The following is a 13745-nucleotide window of genomic DNA, read 5'->3' on the forward strand; positions in this document are numbered from 1 at the left end:
ATTCGGATTTGAACTAGGGCCTAGGACAACCAAACTACTTGGAAGTAACCCAATAACTATTAAGCCACTACTCTTAACGGGTTGGCAGGGAAGAATTTTTTTCCCTCTCAGGAAGTTGATTACTTGTCCAATCTTGATCCTTTGGGTAGGTATTATTCTTGTCTGTGACACCAATGATCTACTCTTTGTTGGTTGAGTATTTATTCCAAAGATTGAGAAAATTTTAAATTAATTTAATAGAGAAAAATGTTAAATTGACTTAATATTTAAATATATTATTAAGGACAAAATTTGAAATTATTATTTGACATATGAAGTATGAGATCTCTAAATTTTGCTTGTGTTTTAATCCATAATATTATTATTTTTATTGAGGTGTTATTTTAATTAAATGAGTTATTTTATTTATTGTTATCTATTTTGGTGTGTTTGGGTTTTTATTTCCTTGCTATTTTTTATTTATGTTATTTTATTTTTGGGTAATTTTATTATTTGTGGTGTTTTATTTTATTTTTTGGGTTTGTGGTTGTGGGTTTTTAGTTGTGGGATGTGTGTGTGTGTTCTGTTTTAGACCCAGCCCAAGTGAAACCCAGCCCAGCCCGTGCGCCTAAAGACCCAACCCGTGTGCTTGATTGACCCAGCCCAGCCCGAAGCCCAACTCACATTGCAAGCCCGTGCGCCAAGCAAGGCCCAGCCCGTGCGAGAACCCAGCCCTCCCCTTTTATTAATGGAACGTCGCCGTTTGAGGAACCCCTGGGTTCCATCGTTTTCCTTCATGCACCGCACAGCTTCCTTCTTCTTCTTCTTCCTTCTTCTATTTTCTTTTGTTTTCTTCTTTTCCAGCAGCTGCCGTGAGCCACCACCACCTTACTTTCCACCTCCTCCTTCAATTATTCTTCTCGGTGTTGTTCGGCTAGGGATTCCGAAGGCTTACTGTCCAGCTGCCGCTCCATGCGGCCACCATCGTCCACCTCGAGCTTCATCGGTTGCCCCTGTGTCGTTCAGCAACGCCTTCCATTGCTGTCAACCCGCCATCCTCTACGCCACACGTCTCCTCCGTAGCTTGCACTTCGGTTTCCTCTTCCGCATGTTGTCCCCGTGTGCCTCAAACCGCCATACTTGGCCTATAAATAGGCCAAGGGTTCCTCTATTTAATCCTCTGAGTTCCTCTTTCTCTCTTTCTCTCGCAAACCCAAAATCTTGTTTCCCAAAATTTGTGGATGTTGTCCCGAAAGTGTTGAGTCTTTTTGCCGTGTGCACCACCACACATAGTGTTTTTCCTTGGTTGTTTGACCACCCTTGTGAGTTATCCGTGTGTTTCAAGCTTGTATTTTACTCAACCCGTGAGTTGTGAGGGCTGTTGGGCACTATTTTGCCGTGAGCCGCCGCCTTGTACTACTATTCCTTCCGCTTGATCTTTTAGATTTTTTCCATTCTTCGTATGTATGTAATTTCCTAGTTTTATTAATAAAATTGTTGTAATTGTATTTTGTAAACTGTCATTTCTGATGTAACTGTTTATTGTAATGATCTGTTGGATTTGAGCCATGGGCCATGGAAGCGTTGGATTGTAAATTGTGGTTGTTGGAAATGGGCTGTTAAAATGTTGGATTGTATTTATGATTTGGATTTAGTGTTGGGCCTTGGGCCGGATTGGAGGACGGGATACAGGTGTAGCATGTGAACTTGTATTTCTGCTTTTATTGAAATTTTGTAAATGAATTATTTAAATGTGTATTCCAATAAATTGTTGAAAGTATTTATCGTTTTAATAAAATTTGCAGTGATGTCACGTGGTCTATTTGCGATGGTGACTGAAAATGTGGGTGCGTGTGTATCACGACCCCAAGCCGAGATGGAGTATTATCTCAATGGAGCTCCTCTGGTCACTTGGGAGCGTAACAGACTGACGTGATGTCCATTGAGTTGTCGCAGGGCGACGACGGGAACGGACGAGACGGTAATGCTCTCGTACCGATTCCGTGACCTTTGGCTGGCGAGGTTAGAGGATGCTTGGCCATGTACACGCTAAGCGCAGAACTGGGCATCTCTCGTTACGAAATCTCATGCACGGACGTTACCCGTGATGTGACAATGAGAGCCAGGTCGTGCAGACGGTCCATAGGGGAGACTGTGGCGCATGCTTTTTAATTAATGGTTGTGATTGGACCAAAAATGGAATTTTTGGCGTGAGTTATAAAAAGGGTATTTTGGGAAAAAGAAAATGAGATGTTGTTTTGCATATTATGTTCGTATGGGGACGCGTGTTATTTCTATATATTCTTTTGGATGTTATTTTGATTAATTACTTGCTGAGATATCATAATCTCATTGTGGTGTTTTACTCTATGGTTCCGTCTTATGGTGCCGCAGAGTCTGACGCAGAGCCCGAGTATGAGCCTGAGGGATTAGCTCTGCCGGAGGTTTGACTTGCTGAGTTACTGTTCAGCGTTATGGGATTTTTTTCCCTTATGTTATTTCCTATTTTTAATTTATCTGTCGGATGACTGTTTAATACTGCTAAAGTTAATTTTCTGTTTTTGAACAAATTCTGGTACTTAATAAAGAAAGACCTTTTTATTTCTCCACTACGAATATTATTTTGTACACTTATTGTATGTTGTACACAGCACTGGTCGTTGGGGTGCGTGATCCGTGTGATCATCATCCCAGTATCACGAACTCCACTAAAATAACACGTGGGGGTCGAGGGCGCCACATGAAGCCTCCAAACTTGCCTCTTATTCTATCCTTCAATTTTTTTGCAAGATCGATCCCTTATACTATTGCAAACAGATTTTTTTTATTGCTTTTCTTTTTCAATCTATCCACTAAGAAACCCTAAAGTTCATCACCTACTTCACATTAAAAGGCATGAAAAGAGAAAGACATGTTTCTTAAAACATTATATAATTTTTTTCCCATTTTGGTAGGAACTAATTTGGTCCATGCTTGAATTGCTTTTTTTAATTTTTCAAGAAACCAGAAGTTTTATTCCAATACCAATCAATAAATTACAAAGTTAGTCTTTTAACACATGACCATCTTCAATCCATACACAATTTCCACCTCTAGGAGTAAATATACACTTTCCAGTCAGTTATACTTCTTAGCAAAGATCTTATATCATCAATTACTTGACCATACTAAGACCATTTTTCAGCTTCATTGTTGAAAAATCTAGCTCCTTGCATAACTTTATTGCTCTCTACAAGGCCATGCACTCAGCTAGGATAGGTTTTGTCTAGAACATTTTGTGATTACTAACAGCAACCATAAGTTCCTCTTCTTTATCTCTAACAATAATTCCAAGTCCCATCTTATTACCAGCACCATCAACTGTTGCATCCCAGTTGGCCATCACAAACCTATTTTCTAGTTTCCACCATTGAGGATTATTACTGACTTCCACGCTTTAAGGTTGTTGTGCCTTTCCACCTTTTTGAGCTTGAAGAAATTTTGCTTTCCACTATCAGATGCTTGAATAATCTTCCTCGGGCTAGCCATCTTCCCTTAAAAAAGAAACTCAATTTATTCTTAGCCATAGTCTCCTCATTGTGTTTGCAACCCACTCCCTTATGAAGTTTTTGAGTACATTTCACCCAAACCTATAGGAATTCATTCTCGCTCGTGGTCCACTTTTGTACTGAGCACCTCCATTTTCCACATGTGTTTCCATCTGTCATCATCCTTTATCCCCTTGGATGGTTCCCTTGCTGATTTTTCTTTTGTTTTAAATCCACATAATAGGCATTTTTTACAGTAAAAACTCGATTGTTAGTGTAGCCCCATATCCTCTTGTCTACCCCTCCCATTTTGCTGATAGGAGTACTGCATATATGTTCAACCTCCTGTTGCTCGAAAATTTCACCAATAACCTCAGTCTCCTGGTGGTTTGAAACCTCATTAATCAGTTCCCTCACTGTGGAATTTTCTCCTAGGATCTTGATTAGGGATTGAACACATAAAGTAGAAAGTTGATGGAGTTTGCAACCATTTTTTACCTCATGCTTATGTCTTGCCCATTCTCTACCCTCCATCTAAGGTCTTCCTTCAATAGGTCTAGTGCAGAGAACAAACTTCTCCAAATCAGTGAAGACCCTTTGCCTAGTTTTGCTTCCAATAATTTTTTCTTCTTGAAATACTTGTCTTTTAACACTATAGTTGCTATGGAATTCAGGAATTGCAGAATCCTCCAATATTTTTTTGCAAGCATACCTCTATTGAAGCTCTCAAACTCTTTAAAGCCGATTTTGATTCCCCATGTTAATGCTGTGTTTCGAACATTTTTGGGCCAGGCTCCTACAACTCAGATCTTTCGAAATGGTTTTGCAAAATTCAAGAGAGAGGACAACTTAGAGAAGGCGGCCTCGGGGCCGGGGAGTTTCCGATGCCAAAGTTAGTAAGTATTTTGGAAAATTTATAAATAAGTAAAGGAGTCTAGGGATCAAAGATATATTCTCGTTCCTACAATATGCTATTTATAATGTAACTCTGGGGGGACAGATCATGTCTGCCCCATAGAGTTCGCGTCCTTCGTACTACTCCCTGTGTCAAGGTCCTTTAATGTGGCATGGTTCTATGATGTCGTCATTAATGTGGCGTGTAGCCCAGGTTGTGGTGCCATTAATGCTGCGTGGTTCTCCGATTTCCTTCTCCCAGACAGTGTCCTTGGTGGTCCGTTGATATTTTTCCTATCAGAAGATCAACAGTTACCCGCACATTACGCCTACTATGCGGGCAGACACTTGAGAGTTGAACACTACTCGAGAGAACTTCAGATCGATGAGTCTCATCCCCTGCAGCACCCTCCCTCCTACAGGTTGCGTACAGAAAACCCTTCCCATGAGCCGGGTTAGAGACTGTTTATCCTGGGCTAGGCCTTCAGTCTTGATTCGCTATCTTTCATTCATAGGCCCGCTGGGTTTAGTAAGGGAAAACTTCCCTTACAGTTACCCCACTAATTCTCACTAGACGAGTGCAGTGGAAATATTATCACAATCTGAACCAGCCTTGCCACTGAATCCAGGATCCCATTGTTAATGTCTTCACAGCTCCGAAGTCTGAGGAGACTCCCGTCTTTTGGTAATACTGGCAACGTTTCCCCATCATTCTTGTTTGGCTCGCCTTTTGATGATTTTGATGATGTCCTTTCAAGCTCATTAATGTGAGGGTATCAGGCAGCTCTTCACGTTTGCGTCGCTTCGTAGATTACACTTCCAGAATTTGAAGCGGCTCATATTTCTCCCTTCTGTCACGAGGTGTGGGAGACTAACCGTCGCCTTCCCCCTATATAAAGTTGGAGTGGGGTGTTATTTCCTTCTATTACGCTATAATCTTCTTGCTATTTTAGTTTTTCAATTTTTTCTTTCCTCTGCTCACTCTTCTTTACGTCATTCACTATCTTATACTGTGGTGGCGATGGCCTTCGAAAAGTCTACTCAACCCAATGTTTTCGGTGGGGGTTCCACCGACACTGGGCCGATGTTTGGGGGTAGTGGTTGGCGTTCAAATGCCACGACGTCAATGCTGGCTTCCCTGGCCCTTACTTACCAGGTACCGAAGTCAGTGTTTTTTTAAGTTTCTGGTCCCAACTAGGGTGTCGTCGATGCAAAGGGCTGTTTCACACAGGTGGCCTTATTTCCATCCGTGTTTTTGTAAGGCCTGAGGCTACCTTTACCTCACCCTGTTCGTGACCTTCTTGACCGCCTGGGTCTGGCCCCCTCGCAATTGCATCTGAATGCCTAGAGGCTTTTGATATACTATAGCATTATCTAGAGGCGTGCTTTCTTGGAATCATACCCAGATGATGTGGATCTTACTGGCCGTGAGTTCCTTCTTACCCATAAGGTGCTACGACAAAAGGGAAATGTCTGCAGTTTCAGGGCAACATATGCCCTAGTCACCCTGGAGTCGAGATATTGCAAGGTGAAAGACCGGTCTCCCAAGTTCTTCTTTGAGTCCTGTCGGGGATGGGAGTTCCCGATAGGCCAAGTGAATCGCTGTAAGTTCCTAATACGGATGAAATAGGGGAGGGTCCCTGAGGACAAGACTATGCGTCTGTTGGCTACTTCCTACGAAGCGCGGCGTATTGTGGTTGTCTGAGAATGGGTGCAAAATAACCCTTGAAGGTGTTTTCTCTGAAGTTATTCTTTCCAAGGAGAGCTTAAGATGTTATCTGCCTCCCCTTGGTCCCCTTCCTTTTGATGATAGGGCATCCGCGGCCCGGCCTTAGCTTGTTCTTGCTTAGAAGCACTCCTCGGACCCTTCCCCAATGGGTAAGGGGAAGAAACCTCATCGGGAGGGTGCCCGGGTTGACAACAAGCCTTCTTCTAGAGTTTTGAATCCTCCACAATGAAAGTTGGCTATCCTAGAGGCCAGCCACCCTGCTACCTTGGTGACTCTGACGAAGGTGTTCGTGAGTGGACCGGCCGGTGATCCTCATGTGACGTCATTGTCGGTCGCTACCACCGAGGTGTCCGTGGACAAGGTTGATATGAACGGCCTACTCCAGAACCTCTTTACGACCATGATTCCTGGGCGAGACGATGAGGGGCAAAATTCTTCTTCATCGATCTCCCCACCTTCTTTGTCTTGCTCTACTATAGGGAGTCACTCCTTCGGGGATGAGGCTGCTAACGAGGGAGCGACGGCTACTACCTCCAGCAACCATGTAGAGATGGAGGACTGCGCACGAAGCAAACCCCTTTTGGGTGTTATAGTCTGCAAGGGTTCGAGAAGTTTGATCACTAACCCGCTTGTCTAAGCTAAGCACCTAGAGGGGGGTGATTCCCCTTTGATGTTATAGTCAATGAGGGTTCACACGACGAGCTGCCCCTCTAGGCTAAGCACCTGGCAGAGGATGATCCCCTTCTGAATGTTGTAATCGACCCCGACCTGGAGGGTTCGTGCGAAGGTCAAACTGCTCCTCTTGAAGTGACTGCAAAATCATCTGAAGCCAAGGGCTCTGTAGAAGTCCTTCCTCCTTTGTCCTAGCTGGCAACAGAAGGGAGTTGTGAGGAGGCCATCAATCAGGTCATCAAATGCTTGTTTTACTTCTTCCACGAGGTTCAGTTGTTTCTTTCCTATCTTTTCTTCTTGCTTTTGAGTCTCCTCTTACTGATTGTTGTATGTCGATCCTTTTTGTCGCCAGGGTACTTTTTAGCTGGCAGCTTTTATTGTTGATGGTCAAGAGACCATTGGGCAAGAGAACCTGGCCCTCCGCTTGATGACAACAACTTCCCTTGACTATGCTTGTGGTGAAAGGGAAGAGAGGGAGTTATTGCAGCGCAAGCTGGAGAGGACGCGGCTTGACCTAGCAGATGAGCGCAAGAGGGGAAGGAAGCTGGAGCGTCGTTGGAAGAAACACAAGAGGAAGGTGAAGGAGGAGAAGGAACAATTGGAGCGGCTTAACCAAAGTCTCCAGGACGACTTATCCCAAGTGAGGGATGTCTCCTTTTCCCTTGACAGGCAAATAAAGTTGTTCTTGGGAGTCCGTGATGAAGTGTGGGGGTATGGGGTTTGTCTAGGGTCGTAGGTTGATGCAGGAATATCTCTTGGGCAGTCCGGAATTGTGTTCAAGGTCTTTCACGAAATACCTGCATGGCCTTACGCTTTCCAAGATTGACACCAACACAACAACCTTCAAATTCAGTCGCAACCTGAGAAGGAAAGAGATGCTCGACACTTTTCCGAATCCTATTATTCCTGCACCGGCCGCTGCAGGGCCAGATAATCTTGCTCTTGATGCTGCCAACACTTGTGCTCCCAGCACTGAGACTTGACAGCTTCATTCTTTTGTTCTTCCTTTTCTTTTCCTTTTGGTTGTACATATGTACCTACACTTTGTCGCCCAACAACTTGTAAATAAAATCAATCATTGAGAATACCATATTCTTTACGTCTTTTCTTTTTCAAGCATTCTCCTTTCTTTGTTTTTGTGACTACCTGGGGAAATTTTGGCGTAGGAGTTCATAGGGCTCTTATCCACCCTGCCAGCTGGTCGTTCTCTCGTCTGTGTTCCGCTTGTTTACTTTTACTGGACAGTCTTCCTCGGGACCCCCTCTTGAATTTTATTATCGATGCCTTCCCAATTTAGGCGTATCCGCTAGCTTTAGTCATGGTACACTTTACTTGTTACTTTGTTGGATGTACCTAGCTATGTCTTTGAATATTCCACCTCTTTCTTGTGAGGTTAGCCTGGGGAGCTGGCCATAAGGTTTACGACCCACCCCGTCAGTACCCGGCCTATACCTGACGACCCCGTTAGCTGGTGGCTTCCCTGTTCGCATTGTTTTCACCGGCCTCTGTTACGTGCATGGTAGTTCTCTTCGAGGCCTCGACGACTTGTGCTAGTTGTCTTTATTTCTCTTTTTATCTTCCTGTCACATTTTACCTTGCCTGGAGCTCGATTCGCCTCCTTCATCAGTGGCAACGTAGGCTGCCTGGATTATTTGGGATTATACCCGTCTTTCTTCATTCATCATTCCAATCTATCTTCTTTGTCAAGTAAGGGTGTCATCACTACTCTTTTGGGGACACTGGTTAATGTCGCAAACTTGAGTCTTTTGGCCTGTATCGCGCCATGCTTGTTGTTTTTCCCATCGTGCCACTATTGTCCCCGATGTTGGTGCTTGTGCCTTTTGTTCCAGTATTCGGGTGGTTTATAGACTCGGCCTACTTCTGCTTGTTGACACTCTGTAGCTTTCTGTGTGACATCATTTCCTTTCTGGAGATTCCTTTTACTTCGGGTAGCCGAAAAACTAAGCCCGCACTCCATTGGGGAGAGATCGAGATGCCTCAAGTCAACCCGCCACTTTTGGTTCCCTAAGGAGGTAACTTCTTTAGACAGCCATGGGGCCAGTCCGCTCTTTCATTGTGACTAGAGTCGGGGTAAGTATTTGGGCCACCCGAAGGCTATCCTGCTCTCCACCGCGGTAGGAAAAAGACAACTTTTAGGCTTACATTTCCCTATTGTATCCCGCAGGGAGTTAAGTCATTCGGACAGTCTGTTACTAAACCCGCTCCCGCCTGTTGACGCTTACAAGTAAGGTAAAGTTTCTGATTTCGGATAGCTGAGGACTAACCCGCACTCCAGCACAGGAGGGACAAGGCAACTTTAAGGCCTACCTTCCCCTGTGGTATCACAAGGGGAGGTAAGCAGGGAGATAAGTCATTCAGGCAATCTATTGCTAAACCCGCTCCCACCTGTTGACGCTTGCAAGGAAGGTAAGCCTTTGTCTTCAGCCCGCCCGAAGGCTGACCTGCACTTCATCCCTTGAGGGATAAGGCAACCTTTAGGCCTACCTTCCCTATGGTGCCCAATGGGGAGGTAATCATTGTCATTGTAGATTTTATTAGTTGCATATTGTCTCGTTGGCTCTTTGCTGATAATACGAAAGTTTGAAGTAGGCATTTTGCATTGTCCTGAAAAATCACGTTCTCATTAAATATAAAGAAATTACTTGCTGGATAAAGAGATATTACAAGAAAACGGGAAACAAAGTTTTCGGCCGGGGAGGCTGTCGTCCATTCTTCCTTATAGGGAAGTGCACTGCCTTACTCCCCCTCGAGCCCAATAGGGCGAGTCGCAGACAAAGGCCTGCCAGGGCTCTTTCAGTGGTGCCAGCCTATTCTTTCCCAGTAGTGTCGTCTGAGGTGGGCCCACCATCCCTATACTTTAGCTCTTAGACGTAGCATTCTCTTACCAAGACCTATTCGCCTCGGACTTCCCCCACTCCTTAAGGAGTTGGAAACTTCATCTTGAGGTGCTAGATCGATGTGACGGCCTGCAAGCTATTGAGGGTGGGCTTCTCGATAAAGGCGTTGTATGACGACGGGGTCCTTACTACCAAGAAATCAACCATGACAGGGGCTGCTATCAACGAGGACCGACATCATGATGGTTTCCACATGTTGAACCATACTTCTGGAGAATCCTTTCAATGGCATGGGGGCGTGTTGCAGCTGAGCAGTATTTATGCCCAATCTGGTGAAGGCTTCCCAAAATAGGATGTCTGCAAAACTCTCATTGTCGATGAGGATTCTGCGGTTGGTGAAGTTGGTGACGAGCATAGTGACTAACAATGCATCATCGTGGGTGGTACAAACCTCCCTCCTCGTCGATCTCCATGAAGGAGATTATAGGGATAGGGTTGCTTGGTGGGATGATACTCGACTGAGTACACCTCATGGTGTACGCTTGGTGTACGCTTTCTTGCTCAAGAAGAAAACACCCCCACCCACAAATTCTCTTGCTATGGTCTGAATTTTTCCAAGTGGAGGTCCCTGCCGCGGCAGAGAATGGGGATGAACTTGATGTGGTTCCCATGCGGGTGGTTGTTGTTGGGGGTTATCTTCTCTCCTTTGCTGGTTGCCTCGATCTCTGCTCCTTTTTCTCGACCTTCCCCTTCTTTCCTGCTCTAGTGTCTAGGACGAGGGGTGACATTACCTTTCCTGATCTGCGTATTCCCTTCTCCCTTGTTGGGAGAAGCAGTCCTCAGTATTGTGCGAGGTGGACCTGTGATATGTACAATAGTGATGCACAATTCCTCGGTCATCCTCTCTTCATGCGGTGGTGGAGTCAGCCTCGTGGATCATTAATGTGGGTCAATCGTACCGAGGTCCTGATCCCCTTGTTGGGACTTCCTCCCACCTCTTTTCTTGGGAGCTCTTCTTCGGTTTCTCGTAGGGCTTTGCTTTATTCGTGACCTTCGTCCTTTTCTCCACCTGCTCCAACTCCTTTCTTCTTGGCTCTGTCAAAGCTCGAAAAGTGTATTCTACGTTGATAAAGGGTTCGGCATGGTCCATGAACTCTCGCAATGTCATGGGATTCCTTCTTGCCAGCTCAGCCATAAATTGGGATCGTGGCCAAACTCCTCCTAGAAGTGCCGCCAAGGTTATCTTCTCATCTTGGTCGACGATGGCTATGCACTCCTTGTTGAATCGAGATAAGTAGGACTTTAGGCTTTCGTCCTCTGCTTGTTTGATGGTGAGGAGGTACGTCATCAGACGCCACCTCCTTCGACTGGACATGAACTGAGTCAAGAACAATCTGGTCAGCTCCCCAAAGCTATCCACCGATCCAGGTGCCAGTGATATGAACCATACGCATGCCGGCCCCTTAAAGGTTAGTGGAAATGCTCTGCACGCTACTTCGCCTGGGAAGCCATGCAGCGTCATGTGAGCCCTGAAAGTTTCCAGGTGCTTAAGAGGGTCCCTTTCTCCGTCATATATCTCTATGGCTAGGACCTTGAATTTTGGTGGTATGGGCACTGCCATTACTTCCTCCATGTAAGGTAGGCCAGTGCTTGTGTGCAATTGGTCCATCGTTGACAATGTACCCAACTTTCTTGCTATCTCCTCATATTTTCCTTTAAGATTTCGGAGCTTGTCTTGTATGTTCTTCTGCTTCTTGTCCTTATTTGGTCCAGCTTGCATGTTCTGAGACCCTGCATGTTCACTATCGGTTGACTTCACTCCGCCATCCCGCTCCTGCCGAGGTTTTCTGAGTTCCTCGTTTTCCTTAAGGAGTGTCTGCACTTTTTCAGTTAACTTGTCACCCATTCCTCCATGTTCTTCAGCCTCACTTCTATGGCGTCCCCCATGTCTCTTATGTGCTATCCGAAACAGGTTGTCGCAGGCATTAGAAAGACACGCAAAATCTCTAATGATCCCACAAACAGCGCCATTGTTAATGTCCTGTTTCGCACACCTTTGGGCCAGGCTTTGGCAACTCAGGTCTTCCGAAATGGGCCTGCAAAAGACAAGGGAGAGGGCGAACTCAGGGCCGGGGAGTCTTTGATGCCAAAGTCAGTAAGTATTCTTGAAAGTTTATAAATAAGTAAAGGAATCTAGGGATCTGAAATATATTCTCATACCTAGGATATGCTATTTATACTGTAAGTTTGGGAGGACAGATCGTGTCTGCTCCCATGGAGTCTGCATTTTTCGTACTGCTCCCTATGTCATCCGTTAATGTGGCGTGGCTCTGTGACAATGTCATTAATGTGGCATGTAGGCCAGGTAGTGGTCTCACTAATGTGACATGGTTCTCTGATTTTCTTCTCCCAGACAGTATCCTTGGTGGTGCATTGATGTCGTTCCTGTCAGAAGATCAAGGGTTCCCCCCACATTACGCCTACAATGTGGCTGGGCACTTGAGAGCTAGACACTACACGAGGGACCTTTAGATCGACGAGTCTCATCCCCTGCAACACCATCCCTCCTGCAGGTTGAGTACAGAGGACCCTTCCCATGGGCCAGGTTGGAGACTGTTTATCCTGGGCTGGGCCTTTGGTCTTGATTCCCTTATCTTTCATTCACAGGCCCGCTGGGTCTAGTAGGGGAAAAATCCCCTTACACCCCCATTTTACTCCAAATTTTCCAATGAATCCTTTTCTCCCCATCCTTGTTTCCCCACCAGAATTTGGAGATCAGTTAAGAAATTTCCTGGCACAAGGTTCTTGGCAATTTGAAAACACTCATGGTGTAGGTGGGTATTGCTTATAGTTTTTATGAGGACTTCCTTGCCTGCTTGAGATAAAGAGTTGGTCTTCCTATTGTTGATTTTCTACCATATTCAGTCCTTTATGCCTTTGAATTTGTTGAATTTTGGTCTCCCCACCATGGTAGGGAGCCCCAAATACTTCTCATACCTTCTCAAACTGCCCCTTCTGCTTGTATAATCTGCCTCTTATCTCTTTCCTTGGTGTTTGAGCTAGAAAAGAAGGATGATTTCTATTTGTTTAGCACCTGTCTAGATCCTTTTTCATATAAATTCAATATATTTTGAAGCTTAACCCATTCAGTCACTGTAGCTCAACAAACATAAGGTGATTAATTATTGTTTCACCCCTAGCCATTGTCATCCCTCTAATATCCCAGCTTCTCTCAGCATAATTAATCATGGAACTCAAGCCTTTAGCACAAAGAATGAAGAGGTAGGGAGATAGGGCATCTCATTGTCTAAAACGCCTAGTGAAGTGTATTTTTTCCCATTGACATTGACGAGGACATAGTAGGTGACTAAGTTAACACAATCCATAATCAGTTTTATCCACTTATCTCTAAAGCCCAGTTTTCTCATCACAACCTCTATATAGGCCCATTCAACCCTATCGTACGCTTTGGACATATCTAGTTTCATCGCCAAACTGCCAGTTTTGCCTTTATATCTAGTTTTCATTGAGTGGAGCACTTCATAAGCACTGATGATGTTGTTTGTATTAATCTCCCATGAATTAAGGCACTTCGATTACAAGAGACTATCACAAAAAGTACTTTCTTAAGATTATTTGCTAATACTTTTGAATTAATTTTATACAAAATATTGTACAAACTAATAGGACTAAAATCACTCACATGCATTGAAGTTTTTAGCTTTGGAATTAAAACAATGAGTAAAGTTGAGAGATGGATTCATACCTCACCATTTAAGACTTTAAGCATAGCATGGAATACATTATCACCAATTGTACTCCAATGACTTTGAAAAAAGCAAGCTTCATAGCCATCTGGGCCTGATTTCAAGAGTGCCATTTGTTGGAGTGCTTTTGCAATTTCTGCTCTTGTGTAGTCTTGTTCTAATTGGTCTTTCATAGTTGCAGTCATCTTGACATCCAATGTCCTGTGGTATTCTTCAATATCTAATATGATGGGTTTGAGGATTTCAAGACGTTTTCAAAATAGTTTTTTAAAGCACCTTCAATGTCTTCAATATTGTCCAAGGTCCTATCTTAAGAATC

The 13745-nt window shown here is 44.4% G+C and overlaps 1 protein-coding gene across 1 annotated transcript; it reads right to left on the reverse strand.

Moving 5' to 3' along the window:
• Positions 1 to 10608: 10608 nt before the first annotated feature.
• LOC109008421 lies at positions 10609 to 11565 on the reverse strand. Its single transcript, XM_018988505.1, has one exon. The coding sequence runs from the start codon at positions 11563 to 11565 to the stop codon at positions 10609 to 10611; it is 957 nt and encodes a 318-aa protein (XP_018844050.1).
• Between the last annotated feature and the right edge of the window lie 2180 nt (positions 11566 to 13745).

The sequence above is a fragment of the Juglans regia genome, chromosome 1 (genome assembly GCF_001411555.2).
Source record: "Juglans regia cultivar Chandler chromosome 1, Walnut 2.0, whole genome shotgun sequence".
NCBI lineage: Eukaryota > Viridiplantae > Streptophyta > Magnoliopsida > Fagales > Juglandaceae > Juglans > Juglans regia.